The 27,608-nt window shown below is 39.4% G+C and overlaps 1 protein-coding gene across 13 annotated transcripts in view; it reads left to right on the top strand.

The window, feature by feature from the left end:
- The window catches only part of Epb41l2 (erythrocyte membrane protein band 4.1 like 2), a 176,504-nt gene that overhangs the window by 106,203 nt on the left and 42,693 nt on the right, over positions 1-27,608 (top strand). For all 13 annotated transcript variants that reach the window (XM_038338552.1, XM_038338550.1, XM_038338556.1 and 10 more), the window contains 5 exons: positions 3,137-3,241; positions 11,007-11,049; positions 14,702-14,777; positions 21,359-21,577; positions 22,781-22,868. In XM_038338552.1, the coding sequence (XP_038194480.1) occupies positions 3,137-3,241; positions 11,007-11,049; positions 14,702-14,777; positions 21,359-21,577; positions 22,781-22,868 (531 nt within the window). The remainder of the gene's footprint in view (positions 1-3,136; positions 3,242-11,006; positions 11,050-14,701; positions 14,778-21,358; positions 21,578-22,780; positions 22,869-27,608) is intronic.

Genomic DNA, 27,608 nt, shown 5'->3' on the forward strand with positions numbered 1-27,608 from the left:
CCAGCCTGGTCTCCAAGAGCTAGTTCCAGGACAGGCTCCAAAAGCTACAGAGAAACCTTGTCTTGAAAAGAAAAAAAGGCTTTCATTTTCTTGGTTGGCAAGTGTTCCTTTGTGGTCCTTCCATGCAACAGAGCTATAATTGTATATAAGAAAGCAAACTTATGTGTGGACATAGTTTAGCATGAATATAATCCAGTACTCAGGAAGCCAAGGCAAGAGGATTTCAAAACCGAGGCCAGCCTGGACTACATTCTGATTCCCTAACTCAAACAAAGAAGCTAAGTTACCTCCCTAGACAGAAGTGAGCAGACAGGAAAGCTGGATCATTTCAACTTTCTGTAACTTCAAAGGACGTTGAAATAAATAGCTAAAGCTTTTGAATCATTTTTAATACCAGCTTACTTATTTTTGTTAGAACAGCTCACAAAAAGTCCTATACGGGCCTTCTGTGAATCCACCATGAACTACCCCAAACATTTTATTAAACATGTCACAAACTTATTTTAATTCTCTCATTACCATCTTCAAGTGCTGGTCAATATTTATTTTCTGTCCTTGACAGTTAGAATAAAATTTTTTGAGACCATTTATATTTTATTCCTGTCTTAACACAGGAACTGACACCTACAGTTGCTGGATCGGTATATATTATCCCCCTAGCTCGGCAAGCTCTGCAGTCATTCATCAGTGGGGCAGTACCTGTCAATCATAATGAATGGCCTGTTCATTGTGAGATGGTTTTTCTTTTTCATCTTACTGTATCCCACAGTATCTTTGAACAGAAATTCACTCTGTCAGGCTTTAATAGTGAAAAATAATACCTCTTAATATTTGTATTCTCTACTTCCCAAAGTAATTTCCTCCTTTAAGATTCTCATTATATCATATTCTTGTTTTCTTAGATACAGTTGTTGGTTCTTAGTGTTCCTTGGAGAATAGAGATTCTGAATTGGAGTTTGGGTTACAACTGTGCACAGTCAGCCAGCCTCTTAGTGGTTAGTGATAATCTGCATCTTAGGATGCAAGCCTAGAACAGCCTGTACATCAGACAATATTTTGATAATTGTGAGATGTGGGCTAAGTCAAAGTGCAGCTAGAAGTAGAATTCAACTATGGTTGATTCAGACAGTGTGACGTATCCTTTCTCATTAATTTGATACTTAAAGAGATGTTAGGTAGTTACTATCTCCATTTTACAGATAGACTATGTGGTTTTCCCATTGTCACACTGTCTAGTAACAGAAAAGATATTCATGAAATGTTGAGTGATGTTGTACTAGGTCTGACTCCTGTGCCCATGGTGGGGCTCAGCATGCTACCACCAGACTGCTGGGGGGTGACTTTGTGGATGTGTTCCTTCTAGTCTTTTAGGATAATACTGTCCAGTAGTGCATGTCTCTGAGATAGAAACTAGTGAAAAAAGTTTATAAAAACTGACTTTAAATCAGTGTTGGAATGTGTTTTCTCTGTGATGTATTTATAGATATCATCTTAGATATCCCTTTTAAATATTACTAATTTCAAGAACCATAACCAGTAGCTACACACTTTAATTTATTCATGCTTGCCACACACTTGTATGTTCTATTCTCCTCACTCACAACTCTGAAAACTTCAGTCATACATCTTGTTAAAGGTAGTGATGTATCAACTACTAATTATGAATCCACAGTGATGATATATAGCACTTTGCTATGGTAATATAAATTTAAGTGAATTTCTCCTTTCATTTTTTATTTGTGATAACCGTAGTTTAGAAATCTTATTATGAAATATTTAGTAGAAATACCAGATTTTACTCCCCAAGATTGACCATTCTCTCCCTCCCCTCCTTTTTTTCTCTCTCTCTATGTAATTTCTATGTACTGTATGAACAGGCAGGTGCATATTTTGATAATGGGGTATCCACTGAGCCATCTGTTTTTATTGGCCCTGTCCTAATTTCAGTGGCCATCTAGTTGTGGCATCTATAAGTGCCTGTGGGTGGGAGGTGTGTGTCTGACTGAATTCACAGTTGGGATATTCCAAGCGTATGTGTCTAAATTGGAAATGAGTATACTTTGTTACTGGTTTAATGATGATCACGTTTTCTGTATGTAAGCAGAGACTGCTTTTTCGTTTCCCGTCCACCCAGACCTGAATAATCACACAGAAACTATATTAATTATACCACTGTTTGGCCAATGGCTCAGGCGTATTTCTAAGTAGCTCTTATATCTTAAATTAACCCATTTTTATTAATAATAGATAGTATAAGTTGTGTGAAGTTGCCATGAAGCTGTCGCTTATAGGTAAGGTTTTGGTATCTTTTTCTTGGCAGCTACATGGTGTCGACCTGACTCTGCCTTCTTTCTTCCTCTGTCTCTGCTTGGATTCCCCACCTTGTTATATTTTGCCCTGCCATGGGCCAAAACAGCTTCTTTATTAAGCAATGGTAATAAAAACACATTCACAGCCTACAGAGGGGAAACCCACATCATTTATGGCTTCCTGGGCCCTTTAAATGTCTGAAGAATGAATACTGTATTCTCTAGAAAATGAGAAAATAAAAGTGTAATTTAAATGGAAAAGGCTGGTGTTCTACAAATACCAGTGATGACAATAAACAAAGAAAGAAACAAAACCTTAGTGCTGATAGTATAAGTTGTGTGAAGTTGCATCAGGCAGTTTTCATAGAACAGCACTCTGTCAGGAATTTGTTGTGAGTCATCCTCAGGTCTTGATGGAAACACTTTGTTGTTCATATGAGTAGATTAATACTCAGCGTTTTGATTTTTTAATCTTAGTAATTGAGACTAGCAATAGAGCAGAATGCATTTAGTTATTTTAGAATACTATTTTGCAGTTAGAACACTTGAAAACAAATACTTTATATGAATTTGTAATAATTAATGGTGCTTTTAAAATAATCTTTTAATACTTATTAGTATAAAAAACATTTTATTATGACATTTTTGGTACAAAATTAGTTTTTGTTGCCGCCTGCCTGCTCTTCATTTTCATGTAAGCTTCCAGCCCCAATATTTTCCTTTCTTTTCATGTCACATGTGTCCTTTGCCCCTTCCCAGTCAGCATCTCTTGTTTCCTTTTTGTGATCTCCTTTAGAAATGTGAAGATTTTCTTTGTTTGTCCACAGAAACGTGCTAAGGGGCAAGTGTTGTTTGACAAAGTATGTGAACACCTCAATCTCCTGGAGAAGGACTACTTTGGGCTTCTATTTCCGGAAAATGCTGAGCACAAAGTAAGTGACTTTAATTTTATCCTTTTAGGAAGTAAGTACTCTTATCTTTCTAATCAGTTAATTTCAGAATAAATTTAACTTTAATTTACATGCTTATCATGCGGTTTTGGGAAATATTTAAAAATAATTATGTGAGAGAGTCACGCTTTTTGGCATTTTGGGTGTATAATGCTTTCTCATCATAAACAGGTGGAATTGAATGTTTTCCTTTCTTAATTGAGACTGAAAAACATGAGTTTAAAATTATATAAAAGCGTTAACTCTAAAATTCACAGTAGAATCAACTTATGTAATGAATTGTTGAGGGGAAAGTACTTCAAATTAAAAGATTTAGTGGTGGGAAAATTGATTATCTAACATGAAGATTATCTTTTAAATTAATATTATCAAGTCATGTCCCAGTTTTGCCTTATGGTGCCAAATACAGAGGCCAGCCAAGTAGACTCATTTTGCCTACATACAGATGTGCACTCATCTGCATAGTAGTAATAACTAATAGTTATAATAATAATATAATAATAATGTATTAATATAATAATAATATAGTAATAATAAGCCTGAGCTCAGGGGCGTGGGTGCACAGATGCGTCGGAGTAAGAGGACCCTTGAGTACTTTGTATGGCAAAGTTACTCCTACCTCAGTTAGTTTTTGGGCTGTTGGGGGCAGAAAAGGTGGTTGGGTAGCTCTCTCAAGTGGTTTGTTTGACCAACCACTGCTGGATTGATCTGGGTAGTACTTTTACCTAATGTCAAAGAGTGTGCTGAGAACGTGTCTACTCTCAGAGTTTTTTCAAAACATTAAGCAAGAGCATTGGGTGATCTGATCTGAAGTTCATACTAATTTTATAGAACTTAGAGCATAGGGTTGTCTGTGATCTGAAGCTCATATTAATTTTATTGGACTTCAGAGTCTTTCAGTTTCACAGGTCAAGTAAGGATGGAAACATTAACCCTTCATGACAGAAGTAGGCCTAATCTGTAGCTGTCAGCATTAATAGGAAAAGGGCTTTCCTCTTCTGCTTCACTTTCTGTGTGTCTAGATTTGGTGTGGGTGAGAAGATGCTGATTGTAGGAGTGAAGAATGTAAGTTTGTCCTTCCCTACAGAGGAAGCCTGTTTAGTCTGTTAGATTGTTGCTGTGGAACGTCTGCCGTAGGGTGTACAGAGCTCTCAGTTACAGTGAAAGAGGCTTCTGTCTAACACCCGGCGTTCATATCTTAGTCAGTAGAGCACAGTAGTCGTTAGAGGAAGCATAGTGTGCATTGTCACATGCCTGCACAGTATCAGTGTTTGTGTTTACATATTCCAGTAATGAAATAAAGGGTTTTAGTTTTAAGCATGATAATTAAATGCAAATTAAATATTTTCAACTTTCTCAGCTTTAAATCCCTGGTAGTAATTTGTAGTTTAATTCTACCTTTAGACTAAAGATAGAATTTCTAAAGATCCCTGTGAGAGCACCCTGCTCGCCCCCACCCTGGGCGGGCTGTCTCCTACCATCCTTCTCTCCACAGCTCAAGGGAGGTGGGTTAACAGTAGCCCCTGTTACCAACATATGCAGTACAAACCTTATTTATGTGCTGCTTTTTCTCCTCATTACTCTGATTGTATCTGAAAGTAGGATGATGAAATCTAGTGTGAGATGGAGAGCTGTGTGATGACAAGGTCCAAGATTGGGCTCTGGAAGGGGACAGCCAAAGTCTGGGAGGGTAACATTGTTACCGCAGACACTAGGAAGGGGCTGGGAATACAGCCCAGAGGTCGATACTTGGCCTCTTTCCTGTAAGAATATGTAAGACTAGACTGTGGTGGACTTACTAGCATTCTCATTGAAGGAAAGATGCCAGTGCTTGAAGGAGGAGTCTAGCATTCTTCACTTAACTTGGTGGTTAGTGTTTGCCTATGAAATGTCAGATGAAGATGCTTGTAAAATTAGATGAACACTTTTTTAGTACTAAAGTTTTAACTAAAGCTTCAAGAGCATGCAGATAGGTGTCCTTCGTGAGGCAGCTTTTCAAGAGATAAATGTTCAATTATAGTTGAGTATATAAATTATATATTTATGTGACTGTAATGTTCATATTGCTTAGATTTTTAGATACCTTACTGTTTATATGTAACAACTATGTATAGGCAAAATCCAGTCCTCAAATTCATTTAGGTAAAAGAACTTTCCTTCTTCCCAGTGTAACTGTGTATAGTCTCTTATTTTTCTGCAGAAAATTATTGTCATACTAATTTAGCTTCATCAGTCCAACTTGGAAGTTCTTGAGGTTTTCATTATAGGAAACAGGGGTGTGTCTTTCTTTGTTGTGTGTGTGCCAAGGACATGCTCGGCCACTTTTCTAGATTTCCAGCTCTCTGGTTCTTTTTCTTGATAAATACCATGTGTTTTTAAAGAAGTTTCAGGTACTTACTTCAGCCTTTTGTAATGTGGAAGTTAGGCAGAGCTGTAAGTATTTTATATAACAAATTGTCATGAGGGACTATCTAAACTGTCTTTGGTTTTGCTGTAATATTATATCAGTTGTGACACTGAGTTGGAAGCCTTTTAGTTCATTTTGATTATGAAAATGTGACATTGTTAGTGTCTAAAATTTTAAGTGTCTGTTGAAAAGTCTTCACTTTTCACTTTCACTGTAGAAAATGTTAAAAGTATATAGAATCAAACAACATGTTATTTTATAGAGAATTACAAGTATAAGTAGGTTTTTTAAATTCATGTCTAAGTGAATTCATCATAAAGATACTGGACTCTCAGAGGAAGAGCAAAGAAAGAGATATCTTGATTTAGGGAGCCATTCTGGGGCTAGCAAAAAAACTGGCACTAGGGAAATTCTCAGGAGTCCATAAGAATAACCCAGCTAAGACCCTAAGCCATAGTGGAGAGAGTGGCTGAACTGACTTTCCCCTCTAATCAGATTGACGACTACCTTAATTGTCATCATAGAACCTTCAACTAGCAACTGCTGGAAGCAGATGCAGAGACCCACAGCTAAGCACTGAGTCTCCGGAGTCTAGTCCAAGAGAGGGAGGAGCGATAATAGGAGCAAAGGGGTCAAGGCCATGATGGGGATACCCAGAGAAACAGCTGACCTGAGATAGTGAGAGCCCGCTGACTCTGGACTGATCACGGGGGAACCTTCATAGGACCAAACTTGACCCACTGTATGTGGGTGACAGTTGTGTGGCTGGGACAGTTTGTGGGGCCACTGTCATTGGGACCAGGATTTATCCCAAGTGCTTGAGCTGGTGTTTTAGAGCCCATTCATTTTGGAGGGATACCTTGCTCAGCCTAGATACAGGGGGAGGGCCTTGGTCCTGCCTCAAAGTGATGTGTCAGGCTTCATTGACTCCCATTGGGAAGCCTTACCGTCTCTAAGGGTTGAATAGGATTGGGGAAGATGGGAGGAGAAGGAGAAGGGGAGGAAGTGGGAGCTGGGATTGTTATGTAAAATGAGAAAAGACTTAAAAAATCTAAATTTAATAATAAAAAACAAAATAAATACATTTTTAAAAAAGATACTGAACTCTCTTTAAAGAGAAAAAAATAGTCTTAAATTTTTATTGTTAATAGTGCTTGGCATTTGGCCCAGGCATTATATGTCATTTTGCTATAAGTCATATTGCAAGAAGTACTTGTTAGAAGTATAGTTATCTAAGCTTACTTTATGTAGATTAAAGCAGTTGTCTAGTAGTCAGAGTATATCTTCCCAGAAGTAGAACCAAAAGCTCATAGTAAACTCTTTGTACATATAAACTAACTTTAAGCAAGAGTCTACATTTATTTCATTTAAACTTTAATAATCCCCCATTCTCCAGATTTATATATATATAGTAAGTTTCGCTGTGACGTGGAAAGCCGGCACCTTTCCTCTTGATGCCATCTTTAGACTCCTGTTAGACCTGTATGGTTAAGTGTGCATAGTAAAGGGATCTCGCTCAGCACTATATATTTTTGTAGACGAATGGAGATTTAAGACAGAACTACTCTCATCATTTCAACTTTTGCTGCTATAAGGTGAATTAGTTTGAAATTGTTAAATAATAAGCCAATCTGAGGCTTCCTGAACATAAATGAAGACATGGGCAAACTTTGGTTGGGAGTGAGGGAATCAAACTCTGAAATCTTTAGATTTAGCCTGAAGAGTAATGTGAAATTGTCAAGTAGTAGAATTTTGTTTTACTCAGGTAAATATTGTGATTTCTATTTTGCTGTTGAGGAAATTGAGGCTTAATGGGGACCAGAAATGTTTTTTAAGACATAGAATTAATGGTAAATGAGTGTTTGATTCCACTTATTTCTAAACTCAAAGTGTGTTCGTGGTTCTCTTAGCCAGTACTTTCTTGTAAGAAGGCTACATCCTTATGTTTCCTGAGGGGAAGGTGTACATGTTTATACTTGCGTACTTCAATGTGTCCACTTGCTGCCATCTTTAATCTTGTTATCTTATCTCCTTTGTTCACTGATGCCATTTTCCTTTTTTTTTTTTTTCTTTTTTCTTTTTTCTTTTTTCTTTTGGTTTTTCGAGACAGGGTTTCTCTGTAGCTTTTTTAGACCCTGTCCTGGAACTAGCTCTTGTAGACCAGGCTGGCCTCGAACTCACAGAGATCCGCCTGCCTCTGCCTCCCGAGTGCTGGGATTAAAGGCGTGCGCCACCACCGCCCGGCCCATTTTCCGTTTTTTGATGTGTCTTAGGCATCATTTATCCTTTCCTTAAGTGTCAACCCAGAGAAGTTGATTTTTATTATTTCATTTTTTTGTTTGTTTGCTAAGTATGGTGGTACACACATGTACTTTCCCTGCACTTGGGAAAGTGAGACCAGAGGGTTGGGAGTTCCAAGACTAACTTGAAACTGTACAGTGAGGCCCTATCTTAAGAATCAAAACACAACAGAAAAAGTAGTTTATACTTGTTTATGTATAATTAGTAATCTTGAGAAACACTTAGATTTCATAGTAAATATGTAATTTCATATTACGTTAGGATGTACAAGAATATTTTATTTTTTGCTTGAAAATTTATGATCAGACAAATTATATATCAGTCATAATCTAATTCAAATAAAGATAATTCAAATAAAGATAAATTTAATAAAATAATGTGTAATCATTTAAGATGACTACATCATGGAGAGGAAGGAAGCGGAAATGGAGAAATGCCAGTAAACAGGTATTGATTTTTAATACTTAATGTTAAGTTCCTAAAAGTGCTAAGTAATCTAGAGAATATGAACTATATAGCCTAGCCAGCTTTTCACAGCTGTAGGCTCAGGGAGTATGCAGGACCGCCTGCTTCCTTGGGAGGACTAGAACTCGCAGAGTGCAAGTCAGTGTGGTTAGGAAAGGAAACCAGGTAGGCGCATGGAAAGAGTGACTTCTGCTGCTTAGTCCTATTGTGGAAACAGCCTTGTGGTCTCTGTGTAAGGATCTTGTGCTGTGTGGTTTTTATTGGGAAGAGGGAACCTCAGTTGAACTGCCGTGATCAGAATGGCCCATTACCATTAATTAGTCTTGTCTTTTAGTCTTGATTGGTGTTTGATGTGGGAAGGCCAGCCCACTGTGGGCAGCACCATCTATGGGCAGGAGGGTGTGAGCTATTTAAGAAAGCTAGCTGAGAATGAACCAGTGAGAGCCAGACAGCAAGCCATAAGCAGTATTGCTCCATGGTCTCTTCTCTGGGTCTTGATTGAGTTCCTGCTTTGACTTGCCTCATTGATGGATTGTAACTTTTAAGTGTTAGCCTTATAAACACTTTCCTCCTGGTGCTTTTGTCACTGTTTAGTATAGCAACAGAAAAGCAAACCAGAACAGAGTTGGCATAAGAAGCCACAGCAGCCTTCCCTATGTCTTGACAGGCAGTGTTGTTGGAAGTGGCCTAAGGGTGACTGTCCCAATTTGGCTTGCCATCTTGTTACTCATGTTTGTCTAGATCTGTAAACTCCTCCCTCTGCTCACTAGATCAGGTAATTTGGAGAGATGAGTGCTTCGGGTAAGGATGGAAGGTGCGATAGCTGGGACCTAGGGTCAGTCTGTGGGATTGCAGAAGATGATGTTGCTTTCCATCGTTCTTTCCTGGAACACAGGTACCCTTTGCTTCTCTTTAGCAGGCATCTATGTGAACTTATCCTTAAGGACCCTGGAGGTTTGGGAGGTCTGTCTCTGAGGCCAGCAATGCTCCCTTACTGTCTTTATGTGTTTATGCTATAAGGGAATCTTGTTATTTGAGTTTGCACTAGTGCTCTCTGATTCCATTTTCTTCATGTGGTTGTTGCTTCCTTGTTTTCAACGCCACACATTTAACCTTCCTTCTCCTTTCCCCAGCCTTAGTCCAACCTGGGCTAGAAGCTGAATGATGTGCTTTTCTTGGTCTTGTGCACTTAGTATAGTTGCCATTTGTGAGTCAACTGTGTAGGGCAGCAGCTGCAGGACAAGGAAGCTGAATGCTGTAATTTTTTCCAAGTGGAAAATAGAGCCGCTTCCTAACATGGCACTAGAGGTACCATTACAGGGTCCCACTGGGCCCTCACATCAATGCACCATGCAGCTGGGACACCAGTAATAATGAAACTGGGCCATGCTCTGGTGACTCTTTAATGACAGCTTTGAATATGACCAGTGTTAAAACAGAGACACATATACCTTAGATCCTTGCTGTCAGAGTTTAGACTGTGAATTGTGTAGTAAAATCTGAGGGCTACTTTAAAAGGATGCTGTTGTTAATACTTTTTAATAGTGTATCATGTTCTGTTGCATCATTTCAATAGATTGACAGTTAATTACTTACTATGTATCAACAGATATTTTATTCTTGCTGTATGGGAATAAAATTGTATTTAAATACAAGTGTTATAACACATCATTTGGGATACTTGTTAAAACTAGACTTATTTGCTGTAAAGTCAGTTGTTTGAGTTAGTGTATTGTATCTCAAAAAGTATGTGTTCTGCATAAGGAAGTTGAATGAATTTCTTACTGTTAACAGTAGTGTGGGATAATACAAGTACAGGTTTTTGAAAAATTGTGGGAACTGTTTGTTTTACAGTTTGAAAGCTTTGCTATTCTTAGGTGGTTTAGAATTGGTGATGTTTTGTTTTGTTAAAAAAAATAAACAATTATTTTCATGTTTAGTTATCTCAAAACAGAAATGAGAGGCAGACGGAAGGATGTTCCTTACTTAGAATTGTGTTTTCTAACTTCAAATGAGAAAGAAAAGAAAGGAGGAAAGAAAGAAAGGATGTTAAGACCAGAAAGGAAAGTATTGTTTCTGATCTGGCATTATCTTTCAATAGCATGGAAGAGCTAGGCTGAGGGATGTGAAGACGTTGGCTTTAGAGGTTGAAATGATTGCTTTGGATCCAGGCATGTATACTCTGAGCCAGCAGTTTGCAACTCACATTTTATCCTTTTTCGTAAGAATGAACCTGAACAGCTTATTATTTCAGTGTCTGAGGGGTGATTTGTGAGTAGTTCATGTAGTAAAGATTATATTTAGATAAATTACGCCTTATCTTTGATTAATAATATTTAGATTAAATTCCAGGAAAATGAAGTACATGATATTCACCTTAAAGAAATTTTGCGCTCTCTCTCTCTCTCTCTCTCTCTCTCTCTCTCTCTCACACACACACACACACACACACACACAAAATCCCAGTATACTTAAAATGAACTTCATGAGATACAAGTTATGAACTGTAAACTGTTCCATTTGATTTTGGGGGAGAGTTCTTATGGATAACTATTTTTTTCTTCCCTCCTGCAGAGCTGGCTAGATCCCGCAAAAGAAATAAAGAGACAGCTGAGAAGTGAGTATTTAAAGAACCATACTCAAATTAATCTGTAGTATTTCTGTATATATAAAAATCTATAGGGATTAATACTATAGTAATAACAGAATACGGTGATGGTTCCGTTTTGCATGCTGAAATTAATGTTTCTGTAAGACACTTGTGGAATTGTAACTGTTTAGTTGGATATGGTGCCAGTTGCTTGCAGTCCTAACACTCAAGTGGTTGAGGTAGGGGATCATGAGCTCCAGGCCATTGTAGGCTGCACAGTGCAATCCTACCTCAAAACAACAACAACAAAACCAAAAGTATTGTGACTGTAGATAGCTTAGAGACTCTTCCCTTTCAGAAGGCTGTAGATTTATTCTTACATGTTTGTGAAATCTACTGATGTGAAGTAACAGTTTTGGGAGTGAAATGTTGTATGTTTCTGAATGTGCTTGTGTATGCTTGTATGCATGTGTACATGCACATGACAGAGGTCCACTCTTGGTTTCTTTCTTAATTACTTTCCAACTTGTTTTTTAAGATGACTTTTCTCACTCAACCTGGAGCCCATCAATTAGACCAGATTTGCCCGGCCATTGAATTTACCAATCTGCCTGACTCTCCAGTGTTTCCCTCCCCAAGCTGGGGTTCAAATGCATGTCAGTACCGTGCCCTCTTCTCACATGGGCGCTGGAGATTGAGTTCAGTCTTCATGCTTGCACAGCAGGCTTTTACTGACTGAGCTGTCTCCTCACCTTCAGATTTCACTTTTTGTTTGAGACAGTTTGCTCTGTGTATATCTCATACTTCATTGTAGCTTGGAAGTGTAGATTTTAGTTGTTAAGCATATCCTATACCTGAGAGGCACACAAGCACCTCGCTCATGTCTACTGGAGTGAATACTCCAGAAATGAAAGCTGAGCAGAGGTCTTTTTTCCAGAGCTGTCTGTCTTCTCTGTGGTCCATTCCAAAGTTCCAGGTCGCTTTACCTACCTTTGACTCTGGGTTTGCAGTTAGTGTTGGGTGTTCCTTTCCATTTTTACCACTCTTCATTGTCGTGATTTCCAAATGACCTCATGCTTCCCACTTAGCCAGCTCAGCTCCCTGCGTAGATGTGCCTCTGCACACTGCCCTGCCTAGGATAGGAGTGCCTAAACACTTAGAATTGCGAATCCATTACTTACTTCAGAGTTTGTGAATACCTGAAACAGGTAGGGAGCCAAGAGCCTGGAACGCTTATACTGGGGTGGGGTGGGGTGGGGGTGTCCGAAGAATAGTTAAGTCCCTCACAGCTCGTCTAAGACTGGGCCTGAGATCAGCCATTTCTGAGAAGTAACATGCAAAGTATTAATGATAACATTTCTACATTTTCTACTCCTTTATTATTCTAATGTCAAAACACTGAAATAGTTCTGTTTGTTCTTTTTAATCTACCTTCTGTCTCCCATGCTAGTGCCTGTTTTATATTTCTGTTTTATATTCTTTTGTTTTATATTCTTTTCTCTCTCCTCAGTAACAAAACTTAGCCTTACTATCATTTTCCCCTTCTATACATTTATTTATTTAATTTTATTTATTTGTGGGCAGGACTTCACTCTTGCCCTTGCTGACTGTGATTTCACAATACTTTATAGATTCCTGAGCGCTGGGATTATAGGAATGCACAGCTACACATGGTTTTCTGCTCTTTATTTGACCTTATCTGTTGTTCTTCTCATATCCGCTTTTGTAGATTCATCTGTTTTACCTTTTAAGAATAACTTTTTATTGGCCAGTCTTTTTGCCTTGTTTAGGACATTCTAGAATTTGAAACTTTGAGCATGAAGCTAGACAAGTTCCATGCATTCTGGAGTGATTGGCTGTCCTCTCTTTGAACTACTCTGACATCGGGTGTTCATTCCTTTCTTCTCTTTCTCCTTTGCGTTTTCTTATTCACCATTTCATCCATGATGGAAAAGCAGGGAGGAAGTAGTAGTGAGTAGACAGAACTATTGAAGAAACTGTCATAGACATCCTTTTTTTTTGTCCCTTCTGTAACTGATGTGTGCTTTTTGAAGGGTACGCCTCAGAAAGATAGAGTGCTTTTACTTTCTCTGAACCTTGATCTGCCAGGCAACCCAAAAAGAAAGAACAGGGCAATGTCCAAAATGTGGTGGTTGGCCCATAGGGTTCTTTCCTGGGTTTGCTTTATGCCACTCATTCAGAGTTGCAGGTATTTCCTGTTGGAAATCACCCTTGAGAAGAAAGCTTAAAAAGAAAGTTTGAAAACTTGACAGGAAACTTTGCAAGTAAAAGTGCTTGAAAAACTTGGAAAGCAAGACTCCTGTTGATTATGAATCATGCTCTTATGTCGTGGTTATTTTTGAAGTGTTCTTTAGAGTTATTTTGGGACGTTTGCCCTGGTGGTTTGGTGAAGGAATAGCAGTAACAATTCAGCGTGACTTTTTTAAACCACCGGAGTTTTTTAAATGGCATAGTCTCTTCCATGAATGCAGCTTAGAAAGTAGTTCCCCTGTTGCAAGTGAGAAAGAACTTTTCCTTTGATTTATCATATTAGATTTTTATAGTTAATAGGCACTTAGAAAATAGATAATTGGAATTACTTAGAAGTTGGCAAGCTTAAATGGTTCCCACTTACAATTTTCCTTAAATTTTGGTTATTTCTTAGTAATGTACCTAATAGCTGTATGTTTGAAACCTTCCTGTGGATAATACATAAATAACCCATAATTAGTTGAACTATTTTTTATGTAGCCAGGTAAAATTAGGGATAATAATTAAATTAAAAACCATTAATGTTTAATTTAAAAACACTTTAAGTGTACTTACCATAAAAATAAGTATGTGATGTAATTTCTTTGTTAACTTTAGCCATTGCATGATGTACACATATTTCATATATCCTTGGTACCATAAACATATACAATTTTTGTCAGCTGAAAATGTTTGTTTAGTGTTCTTGGATTTTGCAAATACACCCTTAAATATAGAGGTTCTAGTAAAAACTTGTGCATGTAGTTATACCCAGGTAGCTCTGTGCTAGTATTAACACCTGGAAAACAGATAAACAAGGTGCTACTGGGGAATGACAGCCTTGTTGTGACTTTACTTGATTATGGATTGGAGGTCACCCCACAGAAGGATGTGCACACACTCTCTAAAACCTGAGAAATTGTTTTCTCTTAAAGTATGTCAGGGTATTTTCCTACCCTTACTTTCCCATCATCAGGATCTCTGAACACTTCCAATATACAGACAGACATTTCCTGAATATCTACTGTGACGACTTGATCATTTTCATGGCTTGCCAACAGTGTGGAAATCCCAAGGTTGTATGTTTTGTTTTTAAAGGAATGAGGAATATTTAGCCCCTAGAAATCCCATGGGTGAAACAAGTTTATCTCAGAACTATTTCATGGAGATTATTCAATTTATTGTATCATAAATTATCATATAAAATATGTATTTATAAAAAGTAAACCTATTATCTCCTAATAGGTTTACTCTATTATAGTAATAGGTTAACTCTAATAATAGTAAACCTCTTATTCTCTAGTGGCTTACTTATATTAATTTCTAGTTTTTGAAATTTTATTGCTAATGTCTAGGTGATACTAAATTATTCTAGATAAAAAGCAAACAAACTGTGTTTTGGTAAATAATTGATGTCTTATAATTGCAGACCTTCCCTGGCTGTTCTCTTTTAATGTGAAGTTTTATCCTCCGGATCCTTCTCAATTGACTGAAGATATCACCAGGTACCTTGTATTTATGTTTTAAAATGCATCTTTGCTAATGACTGTTATTTATTTCTGTGCTCAGTTAGTATGTTTGTAACTTTAGGACTGAAAATCAAGGAAATTAAAAATGTATGGTATAAATTTTTTTGTGTGCTGTATGCATGCCTAGTGCCCACAGGTCAGATGAGGGAGTGAGTTACAGGCAGTTCTGAGCTAGCATGTGGGTGTTGAGAAGCAACTTGGGTTGCCTATAAGAGCCCTAAATGCTCTTAACAGCTAAGCCATGTGCATTCCCGCAAAGCAGTTATTAATATATATTAATCTTGTCTGAGTTTTCTGTCCTGCCCGGTTCTTGCAATCGTTAAAACCCAGAGAAATCACACATAGGCCTACATTTATCATAAACTGCTTGGCCCATTAGCTCAGGCTTCTTAATAAGTCTTATAACTTACATTAGCCCATTTTTCTTGTCTATGCTAGCCACATGGCTTGGTACCTTTTTCATTGAGGCAATCATATCTTGCTTCTTCTGCGTCTGTTCAGGACTTCAGAGGGAGCTTCCCTCTTCCCAGAATTCTCCTGTTCTCATTGACCTGCCTCTACTTCCTGTCTGGTTGTCTGCCTATACTTCCTGCCCAGCCACAGAATGGACTAATATACGTTATAAGAGTTAATACGAAGCCTGAGCTAATGGGCCAATCAGTTTATAATTAATGTAGACCTCTGTGTGATTTTTTTGGAACTTAAAGACTGTGGGAACTGGGCAGGATGAAACCCCGACAACATACTAATATAATTTTAATTTGTTTGTGTCCTTGCTTGCCTGTTATTGTGTACATGGGCGATCATGCCAGGGTACACATGTGGAAGTAAGAAGACAACTTTGTGGAGTCTGTTCTCTGTTCCCACCTTGATATGGGATCCAGGGATTGAACTCAGGTCATTTGGCTGCGAGTTCCTATAGCTACTGAGCCATCACACTAGCCTCAGAGCAACTTTCAAAACAAAACAAACCAAACATAGTAGTAAAATAGATCTTGTTCCAAATAGCTGAAGTATTGCCAGTTTCAAAACTTTATGTATGTGTGTATACATATGTATATATTTGTTTCCCTTTATATTCAAGTCATAAAATACTTAAAGAAGATATTGCTGTCAGCTTTGTTTCCTATGTTATATGTATGATTAAAGGCATATCTTTAGTATTTCAGATTTTAATGTGACAGTGTTTTCTTTTAAATAGTATGTTTGCCTGTGTTAGTTTCATTGCACAGGTATCATATAGACATTTATTGCTGAGATTGGAAAAATGGCAAGTGTTTTGTTTTTACCTTGCCACCTGTTGCTAAATACCAATACACTACTGTGCTGAGTAATTACTATTCATCTTTTAACCTTGACTTGATTCAGTTAGCTTCAGCTAGTAAATAATAAATAGTTTTTCTGGCTGCTTAGTGAGTTGCTTTTAGGGCATAATCTCTGGTGTATTGGCATGTCAGGGATAGAGGTTCTCTGTCAGAGTGCCTTTTAGCCATGAATTTAATGGAGTTATGATGCAGTGCCGTCTGTCATACATGCCCCTTCTTGCAGTAATCTGGGGATGATAATCTATGGTGACTGCAACTTTATTACACTGGCATATGTTGAGTTTCCTGTTCAAGTAAAGTAGTGCTTGAGAAGTTTCCCATTCTGTGGCGGGAAGAGCAATAGGGTCTGCTATGCTGCTGAAACTGCAGTGTGTAGCATGACTAGCCATCTACTTGAGACCTGCTGATATCCCGATTGAATCTTCACTGTGAGTTGACCTTTTGATGGTCCAGCTGGGAACACTATTCAGAATGAAGTCTCATACCATGTAAAGAAAATAGAGCTGGGAAATTCAGAAAGTTCTCGTCACTTTTTGTTTGAAAATTTTAGGACGTGACTCTGAAAGTGGGAGTACTAGCATGTGAGGTTGAGGGACATGTAACAGAGCAGGAAGTACCGTGGGTGTCAGTGCTGTAAAGTGGAGAGCTAGCACAACTATCCCAGGAGTTAAGGTACAACCTGGGATCCAGCTTCAGATTCAGTTTTCTAGAGAAGGTCAGTTATGTTTGTGTGGTTCTAGAGGCCAAGGGAACATAAACTTCCTTAAAAAGAGAGCTTTTGGCTGCATGAAAATGCTCAATATCAACGAAAAGACTCATTTATTTAGAAAGCTGTAGAACAATTGCCAGTGGTTGCGTGAATTCTTTGCTAAGTGTGGGACTGTGATGATCCTGTCCCTTGTGGGATAGACCCTCTAGAAACTCAGGTCTAACTAAATTGAACCTGGTGTGGGGAGCCAGAGTGCTCTCTGACTCACCAGAGTGGGGCCTGGCCTGGAGCCCGTGCTTTACTTAGCTGTGGGGTAGAGAGCAAGGAAAGGGAGAAAAATGGGTCCTACAGCCACTTAGACACAGTCAACACACGGAGAAAGAAGTCGGCCTTTACTCGGAAGGCCAGCCCTAGAAAGATATTTTAAATGAAATCACTGCTGTTTATTTCAAGGTCATATAATGGTGCAGTGATACCATTCAGTCATTGACTGCAGATAGCTCTTGTGATTATACCTACCAGCTAGGATTCCCAGGCTGCATGCCAGCTGTATTTATATACCTAACTTTTACTCTCGTCTTCAAAGACTTGGCTTTGCTAAGGCCTCACATGAGCCTCAGGCAAGTATAGGAACTTGCTTAGGACTGCAGATCAGCTCTTACGAAGTCCAAGTGCTAGCAAGGGTTTCAATGCAGAGTTAGTATGATTGTTGTTAAAGGCATTTCAGGAAAAGAAGACATTAGTATGAAAATGGTAGAGATGAACAAAAGTGAGTGACTACCATTTTTTCTTTCTTTTTTAATATTTTTTTATTTATTATGTATACAATATTCTGTCTGTGTGTATGCCTGCAGGCCAGAAGAGGGCACCAGGCTCCATTACAGATGGTTGTGAGCCACCATGTGGTTGCTGGGAATTGAACTCAGGACCTTTGGAAGAGCAGGCAATGCTCTTAACCTCTGAGCCATCTCTCCAGCCCCCACTTGTAGTGTGAAGCGGCGGGGCTGCGTCCCGCCACCAGCCGCCGGCTAGCTTTACACCCGAAATAATTACACGGAAACTGTATTCTTTTAAAACACTGCCTGGCCCATAGTTTCAGCCTCTTATTGGCTAATTCTCATATCTTCCTTTAACCCATATTTAGTAATCTGGGTAGCACCACGAGGTGTGCCTTACCAGGAGAGATCTTAACCTGCGTCCATCTCGGAGAGGAGCAGCATGGAGCCTCACCACGCGACTGCCTGAAGCGTCTCCCCCACTCTACTTCCTTGTTCCCACAATTCTGTTCTGTCTACTCCACCTACCTAATTTTCTGTTCTCTTAAAGGGCCAAGGCAGTTTTCTTTATTAATAATGAAAGTAACACATAAACACTCCTCCATCATTTCCCCTTTTTCTGTTTAAACAAAAAAGAAAGGCTTTAACTTTAACATAGTAAAATTACACGTAACAAAACAGTTATCAAGCAAGTATTACAGTTACAATATTTAAATCTATTTTATCTTTTATCATAACTAAGGAAAGCTATAACTATCTATTTATTCTTCAACTCCATCAAAGACTCCAGAAGGATATAATGCTACCTAAGTAAACAAGAAATAAGTAACTTATAAAACTCTAGAAATGACAGAGACAACTCGCTGCCTGGACAGTCACCCAAAGTTCCTCTGTACTGTTGGGGCATCCATCTTCAGCCTTCAGGCCCATAGTGTCCAGCAGACTTTTTCATGAAGTAGGAAATTCCAAAGACAGTTCAGTCACTTTCTGCTGTGTCCTGCAGAACGTCTCGCAGACTCTTTCATGAATCTGAACCCCGAAAGACCATCTCACCTTTAGGCAAGTTCAGCAGTCCTCTCTCTGCGGGTTCTTTGTGTCCAGTTTATGGAACAGTCCAGCCAAGAGCAGTTTCTTGCCCAAATGGCTAACAAACTCCATAAGTAGCCTCTTCGATGCCCATCTTCCTCTCGAAATAGATTGGTGCTGCCAGGAGCAGACGTGTCTCATTGTCATGAAAAACCCTAAGTTATTAAAACATTAAATGCCATATTCTGCAGTCTTTGAAAGATATGAAGAATGTCTATCTAACTGAAATATATCTCTACATATCTAGAAAATCTAATAACATGACTATAAGCTTAACTATTATCAATGATTATCCATTAACAACCTATATTTCCTAATTATACATTACAATTTTTAAAATGAACTACAATCACAATAGCTTAATCAAGATCAGAAATACATATACATATAACAAAATTGACCTTAAAATCTATACCAATGCAAATTCATATCTATATCATCTCCCCCTTTAAATGTAAAAGAACATTTATAAACAATATTTGGGAAAATGGGCGCAGTTTTTCTCTCCAAACTGCTTCCTGCTGAATGGGGGCGCTGTTATTTAGGTCTTTCATGGTGTAACCTGTGTGCTAGGTTCCTCTCAGTTGGCAGTTGAGTGAAGTAATTTTTTGAAGATGTTCACAGCAACCTTTCAGGAGGGCGTGGTCTATCATACCATATTGGGATAGAAGCAATCCACAGAGTCTCGTCCTCTGTGAAAACAAAAGAAGAAACTCTTTTCCAAAGCATCATGTTCTTAGATCCAAATCCTGAAGTCATACCGTTAAGATGTCCATTCTGATCTAGCCTGGCAGCCCATATAATGAAATGTCTCTCTGTACTTAGCTCCTTTACAGTCAAAAAAATCAAAGAAAACACAACAAAATACATAATCCAGACTCTCTGTGAATTTTCCATTTTTACGTGGCTTATTTTTACTCTATCATTTTACTTCTTTTAATCTATAACTATCTATATTCTGTCTCTTTAAAGACTTTAACCTTTTTTTTTTAAGGCATTAACTTTATTCTCTATATTTTCTTTTTCTCTCTTTTAAGCCTACGTGAGCCATTTAAAGGCCTTCTATGTCTGAATCTTTTCTATTGTGAATCTGTAATTTTTTTACTGTCGAGAAACTTGTTTGATTTGAGCCTTTACATTTCTAAGCGCTTAAGACTCTAAGCTGTGACATTCCTAGGTCAAAAACAGGTACTGTGAGCTTGCCACGCCCAGTCCAACATGGTGGAGCCGCTTATGACTCTGAATCGGTTGCAGCTCTGAGCTGCAGAGCAGCATGCTGCTCTGAATGTTGGCTCCACCTCTCTCCAATTTCAAAATGGAGGACGTACCATTTTCTGCTAGCTCTGGGGCTGCCAGGTAGGAGCCACACTCAGCACTTTAATTCTGAGACTGAGTGTGCGGCACAGAAACTCTTTTCATCCAAGTTACAATCAAATCTGACACGCAGAGCACTGTGCAGTCTGAAAACATCTCCCTGTATGGCGGCAGAAATCCGCCATGTTCTCCCGCTCGCCTAAGCCTGATTCTGCCATCTGCCCAGGTGCAGGCGGGGAGCAGTGAGCCATTGGCATGGTCTCAGAGTACTTTTTTTCCCGATCCCAAGCAGGCACACAAACATCCAGTCCATAAAAGCCACTGAAATGCTTTATAGCCAGAATTTGCACTGGCAGCACAGCACCAGGAAGCCGCGTTTTAAAATGACTCAGCTTTTTCTCTGCCGCTATTGCAGAAACAGAAAATCTCTCTACGGCACGTCCAGGCAAACAGCAGAAAGCTGTGTTAAACTCTCTCTCTCCTTTATTTAAAGCTTTTTCAGGTTTTTAAGTGGATTTAGTCACCACGTTGGAGCGCCAATCTGTAGTGTGAAGCGGCGGGGCTGCGTCCCGCCACCAGCCGCCAGCTAGCTTTACACCCGAAATAATTACACGGAAACTGTATTCTTTTAAAACACTGCCTGGCCCATAGTTTCAGCCTCTTATTGGCTAATTCTCATATCTTCCTTTAACCCATATTTAGTTAATCTGGGTAGCACCACGAGGTGTGCCTTACCAGGAGAGATCTTAACCTGCGTCCATCTCGGAGAGGAGCAGCATGGAGCCTCACCACGCGACTGCCTGAAGCGTCTCCCCCACTCTACTTCCTTGTTCCCACAATTCTGTTCTGTCTACTCCACCTACCTAATTTTCTGTTCTCTTAAAGGGCCAAGGCAGTTTTCTTTATTAATAATGAAAGTAACACATAAACACTCCTCCATCACCCACTTTTTCTTATAAATGATTGCTGTCAAGATATCTATTCTCCTTTAATCTCGGCACTCTGGAGGCAGAGGCAGGTGAATCTCTGAGGTAGAGACCAGCCTGGTCTACAGAGTGAGTTCCAGGGCAGCCAGTGCTACACAGAGAAGCACTGTCTTGAAAAGCAGCAACAACAACAAGAAACAATGTCTAGTCTCTTAAGTTTTAGACTTAGTTTGGTAGGCAAGCCACCTGTGTAGGAGCTCAGGGAGCAGAATAGAACTTCATATTATAGAAAGGCTATTTTTGCTGTGAATATAAATAGTTCCAGTATCAACATATGTTTGCAGTGGAATATTAAAATTTAGGAATTGAGGGTGTTAACTAATGTTTCTTCTCCATCCTTTTCTCTTCCTCTTCTTCACAGATATTTCTTGTGCCTTCAACTGAGGCAGGACATCGCATCTGGACGCCTGCCCTGTTCCTTTGTGACTCATGCTCTCTTGGGATCATACACACTGCAGGCTGAACATGGAGACTATGACCCAGAAGAGTATGACAGTATCGATCTTAGTGACTTCAAATTTGCCCCAGGCCAGACCAAGGAGATGGAAGAAAAGGTGGCAGAACTGCATAAAACTCACAGGTCTGTTGATGTGCTAGCTGGAGAGATCAATGCGATGACAGGTAGACATAGTTTGTAATACTCACTCGATGCTCAAGGACAAGTTTTTAGTTTATTTACTTTATCCTTCTGGAACTTGCCCAGAACTGATAGATATAACCTGCAGCTCTTGAGATGCTCTTTTATTGTTCTTCTTACTGTAACACGGAGATTATGTTCTCGAAACTAAACTCCTTTTATCAGACTAATGTGCATTCCCATATGACACTTCCTTCTCTGTCCTGGCCTATCCTTAAGAGATACACAGGAAGTAGACTTGTGTACACTGGTTTTGCACTTACTTGACATTTCTTCTGCTTATTAGTGTCTTTATTACTGTATTTTATAAGAAGGTCAGGGTGGTAGTGGGGATAGATGATATCAAAGCACAGTGTATATGTGTTTTGAAAATATTTTTAAAATGCTAGTAAGGAATTGAAGCATCTGGTTTTGAATTAGAAGTATAGATGGTGATGGGTATGGGATAGCCGAAGTGTGCAGCTGTCCCCACAAGCCACAGACAGTGTTCCTTTGGTTTTAGTGGTGGTTACTTAAATAACTTGAATGTTATGTATACCTTGAATACTTTGATATTTCTGTCAATATGGAGTTTTACATGGGTTTTTAAAAATCTCTCTAAGCTACAAAATTTTCAAAGCCACAATTTTATTAAATATTGACTAAAATTGTTTGAATAACTTTCAGAGATTTAAAATGCTTAAGGGGCCTTAATACATTTTGACTTTATTTTTAAGAATGAAAAAGATCAGTATTTGACTTTTATTTCTGTATTTAAATTCTACTCAATACACATTTATTCTGTCACTCAGATTTGAATTGCTTGGTATAAAATGCTATGTTGGAAATGAAGACCGTTGGGTCAGAGACCCGTTAGCTTATATTGTACCCATTATTGCCCAGGCCTTTCCTCAGTGAGAAAAATGGAAAGCACCATTTTAAGGTTAGAGTTGGTAAGTGTAGAAGTCTGCCTCCTTGACATGTGCAGGTTAAGAGTGAATGCCTGTAATGGGAAAGGTGGAGGTAGAGCTGACGCTTGCTGCTTACTCCACTTTACTACAGGCTTGGCTGTCACTGTACACTCCCAACTCTCCAATCCCACACACTTTTTAATCTGCTTTGGGCGTGTTTGCATCTCCTGGTAACATAGTTTCTTTTGATTCTCAGGGGCTTATCTCCAGCACAAGCTGATACTCAGTTCTTAGAAAATGCAAAGAGGCTTTCCATGTATGGCGTTGACCTGCATCATGCCAAGGTATTGTAAATTCAGTGGGAATAGTGTTATTCCACTTTAGTGACTGAAGTTCTAGGAAATCTCTAGTTTCGCAAGGCCTGGTTCATTGTGGAAGAGGCTGTTTGCCTCCATTGAGGGTCTTTACTATTTCCTGGTGACGACTCAACAGAATTCCTGGTGTGGGAATCGCTTGTCCTCTCCCTCCTTCGTTCTTCTCTCGCCGGTGCTGTAATGAAGGCCCCTTTGAGAGTTCTTGCCACAAAACTGCCTTTGGTAGCCTTTACTCCTTACCTTGCAGTTCTGGTTCATGCTGTGTCCCAGCTTCTGCTAGACCACTGGTTCTTAACCTGTCGGTTGTGACCGCTTTGGGGGTTGAAGGACCTTTTTATAGGGGTCACCTAAGATCATCAGAAAACACAGACATTCATAATGGTAGCAACATTACAGTTATGAAGTAGCACCGAAAATAATTTCACGATGGGGTCAGGACAACTTGAAGAACTGTTTTAAAGGGTTGCAGTATTAGGAAGGTTGACAACCACTGTGCTAGGCCAGCTGCCCCTGTCTTGGCTACTTGTCTTTTCCTCACCTCTTTTGTTTGTTTGTTTGTTTGTTTTTGGTTGAGGAAGCAGATCTTGAAGCACGAAAGGGCCAGAAGCCACATAGGCATGCCCTGGCTTCAGGTCATGAAGCTCCACAGACTAATTGGAGAAGTAGTGCATAAATGGAACAGTGGAGACAGAAATGTGATAGAAATGGTGGGGTTGATTGGGCAGATGCAACTGGCTTCACGATCCTTCCTAGAGTGGTGAGACTTGAGGAGGAGGAGAGGGAAAGTGATAGACAGGTTTGGTTTGTCCAGAGTTGGCATCCAAGAGATGCTCCCTGTCCTGCAGTCACACACATAAGTGTCAGAAGTTGTAGAAGGAGCTGCTTGCTGCATCCCGCTTTACACCCGAAATAATTACACGGAAACTGTATTTTTTTAAACACTGCTTGGCCCATTAGCTTTAGCCTCTTATTGGCTAACTCTCACATCTTGATTAACCCATATTTAGTAATGTGTGTAGCACCATGAGGTGGTGGCTTACCAGGAAGATTCTAGCCTGCATCCATCTTGGAGAGGAGAGTCATGGCGACTGCCTATGGCGACTGTCTGAAGTGTCTGCCTGACTCTGCTTTTTTTCCTCCTACAGTTCTCTTCTGTCTACTCCGCCTACCTATGTTCTGACCTATCAGGCCAAGCAGGTTTTTTTTATTGATTAACTAATGAAACAACAGATATACAGATGACCCTCCTCCTTCAAGAAGTAATTATAGGTGCCTCCAGGAAGCTCCCACCCAGAAATATCTTCCCTTTCTAGGCCTCAGATTAGTAGTTCTTGATTTTGTGTTATACTTAGTATTTGCAAATGACCCTTTTATCTTTCGTGGCTTTATTTAAAATATATTTTTTAAAGATTTATTTATTTATTATGTATACAACATTCTGCCTCCATGTGTGCCCGCACGCCAGAGGAGGGCGCTAGATCCCAGTACAGATGGTTGTGAGCCACCATGTGGTTGCAACTCAGGACCTCTGGAAGAGCAGCCAGTGCTCTTAACCGCTGAGCCATCTGTCCAGCCCCTATTTAAAATGTTTTTATTGTAAAATAGTATATTAAATTTAGCATAGAAAATAGAGCCAAACAGAAGAAAATGAAAATCACTTGAATCTCTGTAGAAAGTTAATGTTTTGATGCATTTTCTTGCTTGGTTTGTCTATCTCCATCTATCTGTCTGTCTGTCTGTCTGTCTGTCCATCCATCCCTATCTATCTATCCACCTCTCTCTCATTCTTTATCTCTCCATCCATCCATCCATCCATCCATCCATCCATCCATCCATCCACTTATTTTATTACTTTTGTTTGTTTTTGTTTTTTTCAGCCTCTGAGGACTTTAGGTCTTAGGCTTCATTGTCTTTCTTTGGTTGTTGTTGTTCTGCTTCCTCCTCCTTTTCCTTCCCCCTCCACCTCTTTGTTCTTCCTCTTTCTCTTCCTCCTCCTCCTCCTCTTCCTCCTCCTCCTCCTCCTTCTCCTCCTCCTCCTCCTTCCCCCCTTTCTTCTTCCGCCTTCCTTTCTTCTTCTTCCTCCTTCCTTTTTCTTCCTCCTTCTTCTTTTTTTCAGCTTTTGACACAAAATTTTTCTGTATGTCAGCCTTGGCTGTCTTGGAACTCACTCTATAGACCAGGCTGTCCTTGAACTCAGAGATCTCCCTGCCTCTGCCTCCCGAGTGTTCTTTGGTTTCTTAAGGCAGGGTTTCTTTATGTAGCCTAGGCTGTTCTGGAACTAGCTCTGTAGACAAGGCTGACTTGGAACTCACAGAGATCTGTCTGTCTCTGCCTCCCGAATGTTGGGAATAAAGATGTGTGTAGCCACCATCTGGCGATTTTAGGCTTCTTTAAATAAGATTTACTCCGAATGTCATTGTTAGTTTTATTTTGAAGTAGGGCCTCTCTCAGGTAGCTCTGGCTGGCTTGAAACTTGGTATATAAAACAGGCTGTTTTTAAACTCACAGAGATCTACTTGCCTCTCTTCCCAAGATGCTGGGATTAAAGGTGTGTGCTACCACATCTGACTTTAGTTGTTTTTATTGCAGTTTATTTACATTTGCAGTTTTTCCCTCTTTCAGATCAGTGAATAGTCTTTCTTAACATCATGTTTAAAGTGCCGGACCTTTAAGTTTTAAAAAATGCTTTCACTTATACTATCTTTTCGAAATTTGAATGTATTTATTTTATAAATATATGAAATAGTAAAGAGAATGACTTGTCTAATGTTATCCATTGCTGGCTATCATCTCTGCTTAATACTCTTTGATAAATGCTACGAGGTAGCATATTTGATCTTTCTGATGTTGGAGTGCTTTTGTTTTTCCCTCGGTTCCTCTTTTGATTATCGAAGAAACAAAGGATGAGAGAGGATAGGTTTGGAACCAAAGAGATTCTCCCATCTTTATTTCTTTAATTTCTGTTAATTTTGCTTTATATAATTTTCTTCAGAGGGTGGGAAGACTAAGGATTGAACCCATGGCCCTAGCCATAGTAGGCAAATACTCTTCCAGTGACTACACCTTACAGCCTTCACTGTATGCAGCTGTTCTCTTTCCTTACTTTGTAGATCATTAAGTAAAAGCCAGTTCTTAGGGAATGACTACAAAGGATCAGGATTGTTTTCTCTAATATTGGAGTGTTAAAAGGTAAGCTTGATCATGGATATAATGTCAGGTTTGCTGTACAGTTAGGGGCAGAACAGTAAAAACACTCATTATTCTTTTTGTTTGTCATCTGTTGGAATAAGTTAATATTCAGTATATTTGTGGCTTATGGAAAGAAGTCCTGTAGCAGTTTTAAAGAATGTGCCATGTAAAATTTTATCTTCATAACATTTTTCATTACCTCAAACTCACATTCTTCTTCCTTTTTGAGGCATTAAGATAGCAAACTCCGGTTAGGAGAGGTTCAGGAGTGTCGCGTGGAAAGTCCTGACAAAGCGGCATGAAAGCACAGAGTAGCAGGTACCCTGAGATGGTGTTAGTAGCCCTCCTGCACCCTCTAGTTCTGAAGTGTGGAAGGCAGAGTGGCTGCCAGAATCTCAGCAGAAAGCTGGTCTGGAGGGGGTTGTTTTCAGAGGAACCACTATTAGAATCAGCCAGCTGATGTGACCACACAGGGAGGAGCCTGTGTACTTAACCCCTAACCTCCTTCCCTCCTTCTCCTTGATCTAGGACAAAAACCCTTTAACATCTCAAACACCTTTCACACTGGCCGTTTTCTGAAGGGCAGAGGGTTTTTTTTTTTTTTTTTTTTTTTTTTTTTCGAGACAGGGTTTCTGTTTGTAGCTTTGGGCTTGTCCTGGAACTCACTCTAGACCAAGCTGGCCTTGAACTCCCAGAGATCTGCCTGCCCCTGCCTCCCGAGTGCTGGGATTAAAGGTGTGCACCACCACTGCCTATCAGTGGAGGTAGTTTTTGTAGTCAGCTGTTTTTTATTGTTGCCGAATGGCGTAGCTCAGACATGGGAGATGAAGAAACACTTTTCCTCCTTTCACTTCGTTCTCTTTGTCAGTAATTCTGTAATTTAGAGCAACTATGTCAGTCAGCCAAACCTCCGCCGATTTGCTTGAATGCAGGTAGGCTTCTTTTTAAGTAAAATAGAAATACTTCTTTGTCCTTTGTGAAGATTTCTTCACACTAGATGGAGCTGGCTTTGTTAGTGTTTGCAATGAATGCTGCCTTCTTAACTATGGTGGGAACATGCCATTTTCTGCCATCTCGTGCCCTCTCCCTTTGGTCAGGGGTAGTGATGCTTTTGGCAAAAACATACTTTGAGTTTGGTGCCACCTAGTTTGGGCACCTATGCCTAACTTACCCAGCTTTATCTGCTATACCTAGAGAGAGTTGAGGCTGCCAGAGTATCAGAGAATAGAGTTTTGGCTATTTTAAGTTCTTAGAATTTTTTCAGTGTTACGTATTTGATATGTAAGAGGGCGTGCATATGCTGTGGTGCACATTCCACGGTGCGTGTGGAGGCCAGAGACAACTATGTGCAGCTGAATTTCTCTAACTACCTTTACTTGGTTCTGGGGATTGCACTCAGGTCATCAGGCTTTTGCAGCAAGTGTAGTATTGGCTACGCCAAATCGACATCCCAGTGCTTCAAAAACTGCTCAGTCGCCAAATCGACATCCCAGTGCTTCAAAAACTGCTCAGTGTGGTGTA

The sequence above is a fragment of the Arvicola amphibius genome, chromosome 8, assembly GCF_903992535.2.
Source record: "Arvicola amphibius chromosome 8, mArvAmp1.2, whole genome shotgun sequence".
Classification (NCBI taxonomy): domain Eukaryota; kingdom Metazoa; phylum Chordata; class Mammalia; order Rodentia; family Cricetidae; genus Arvicola; species Arvicola amphibius.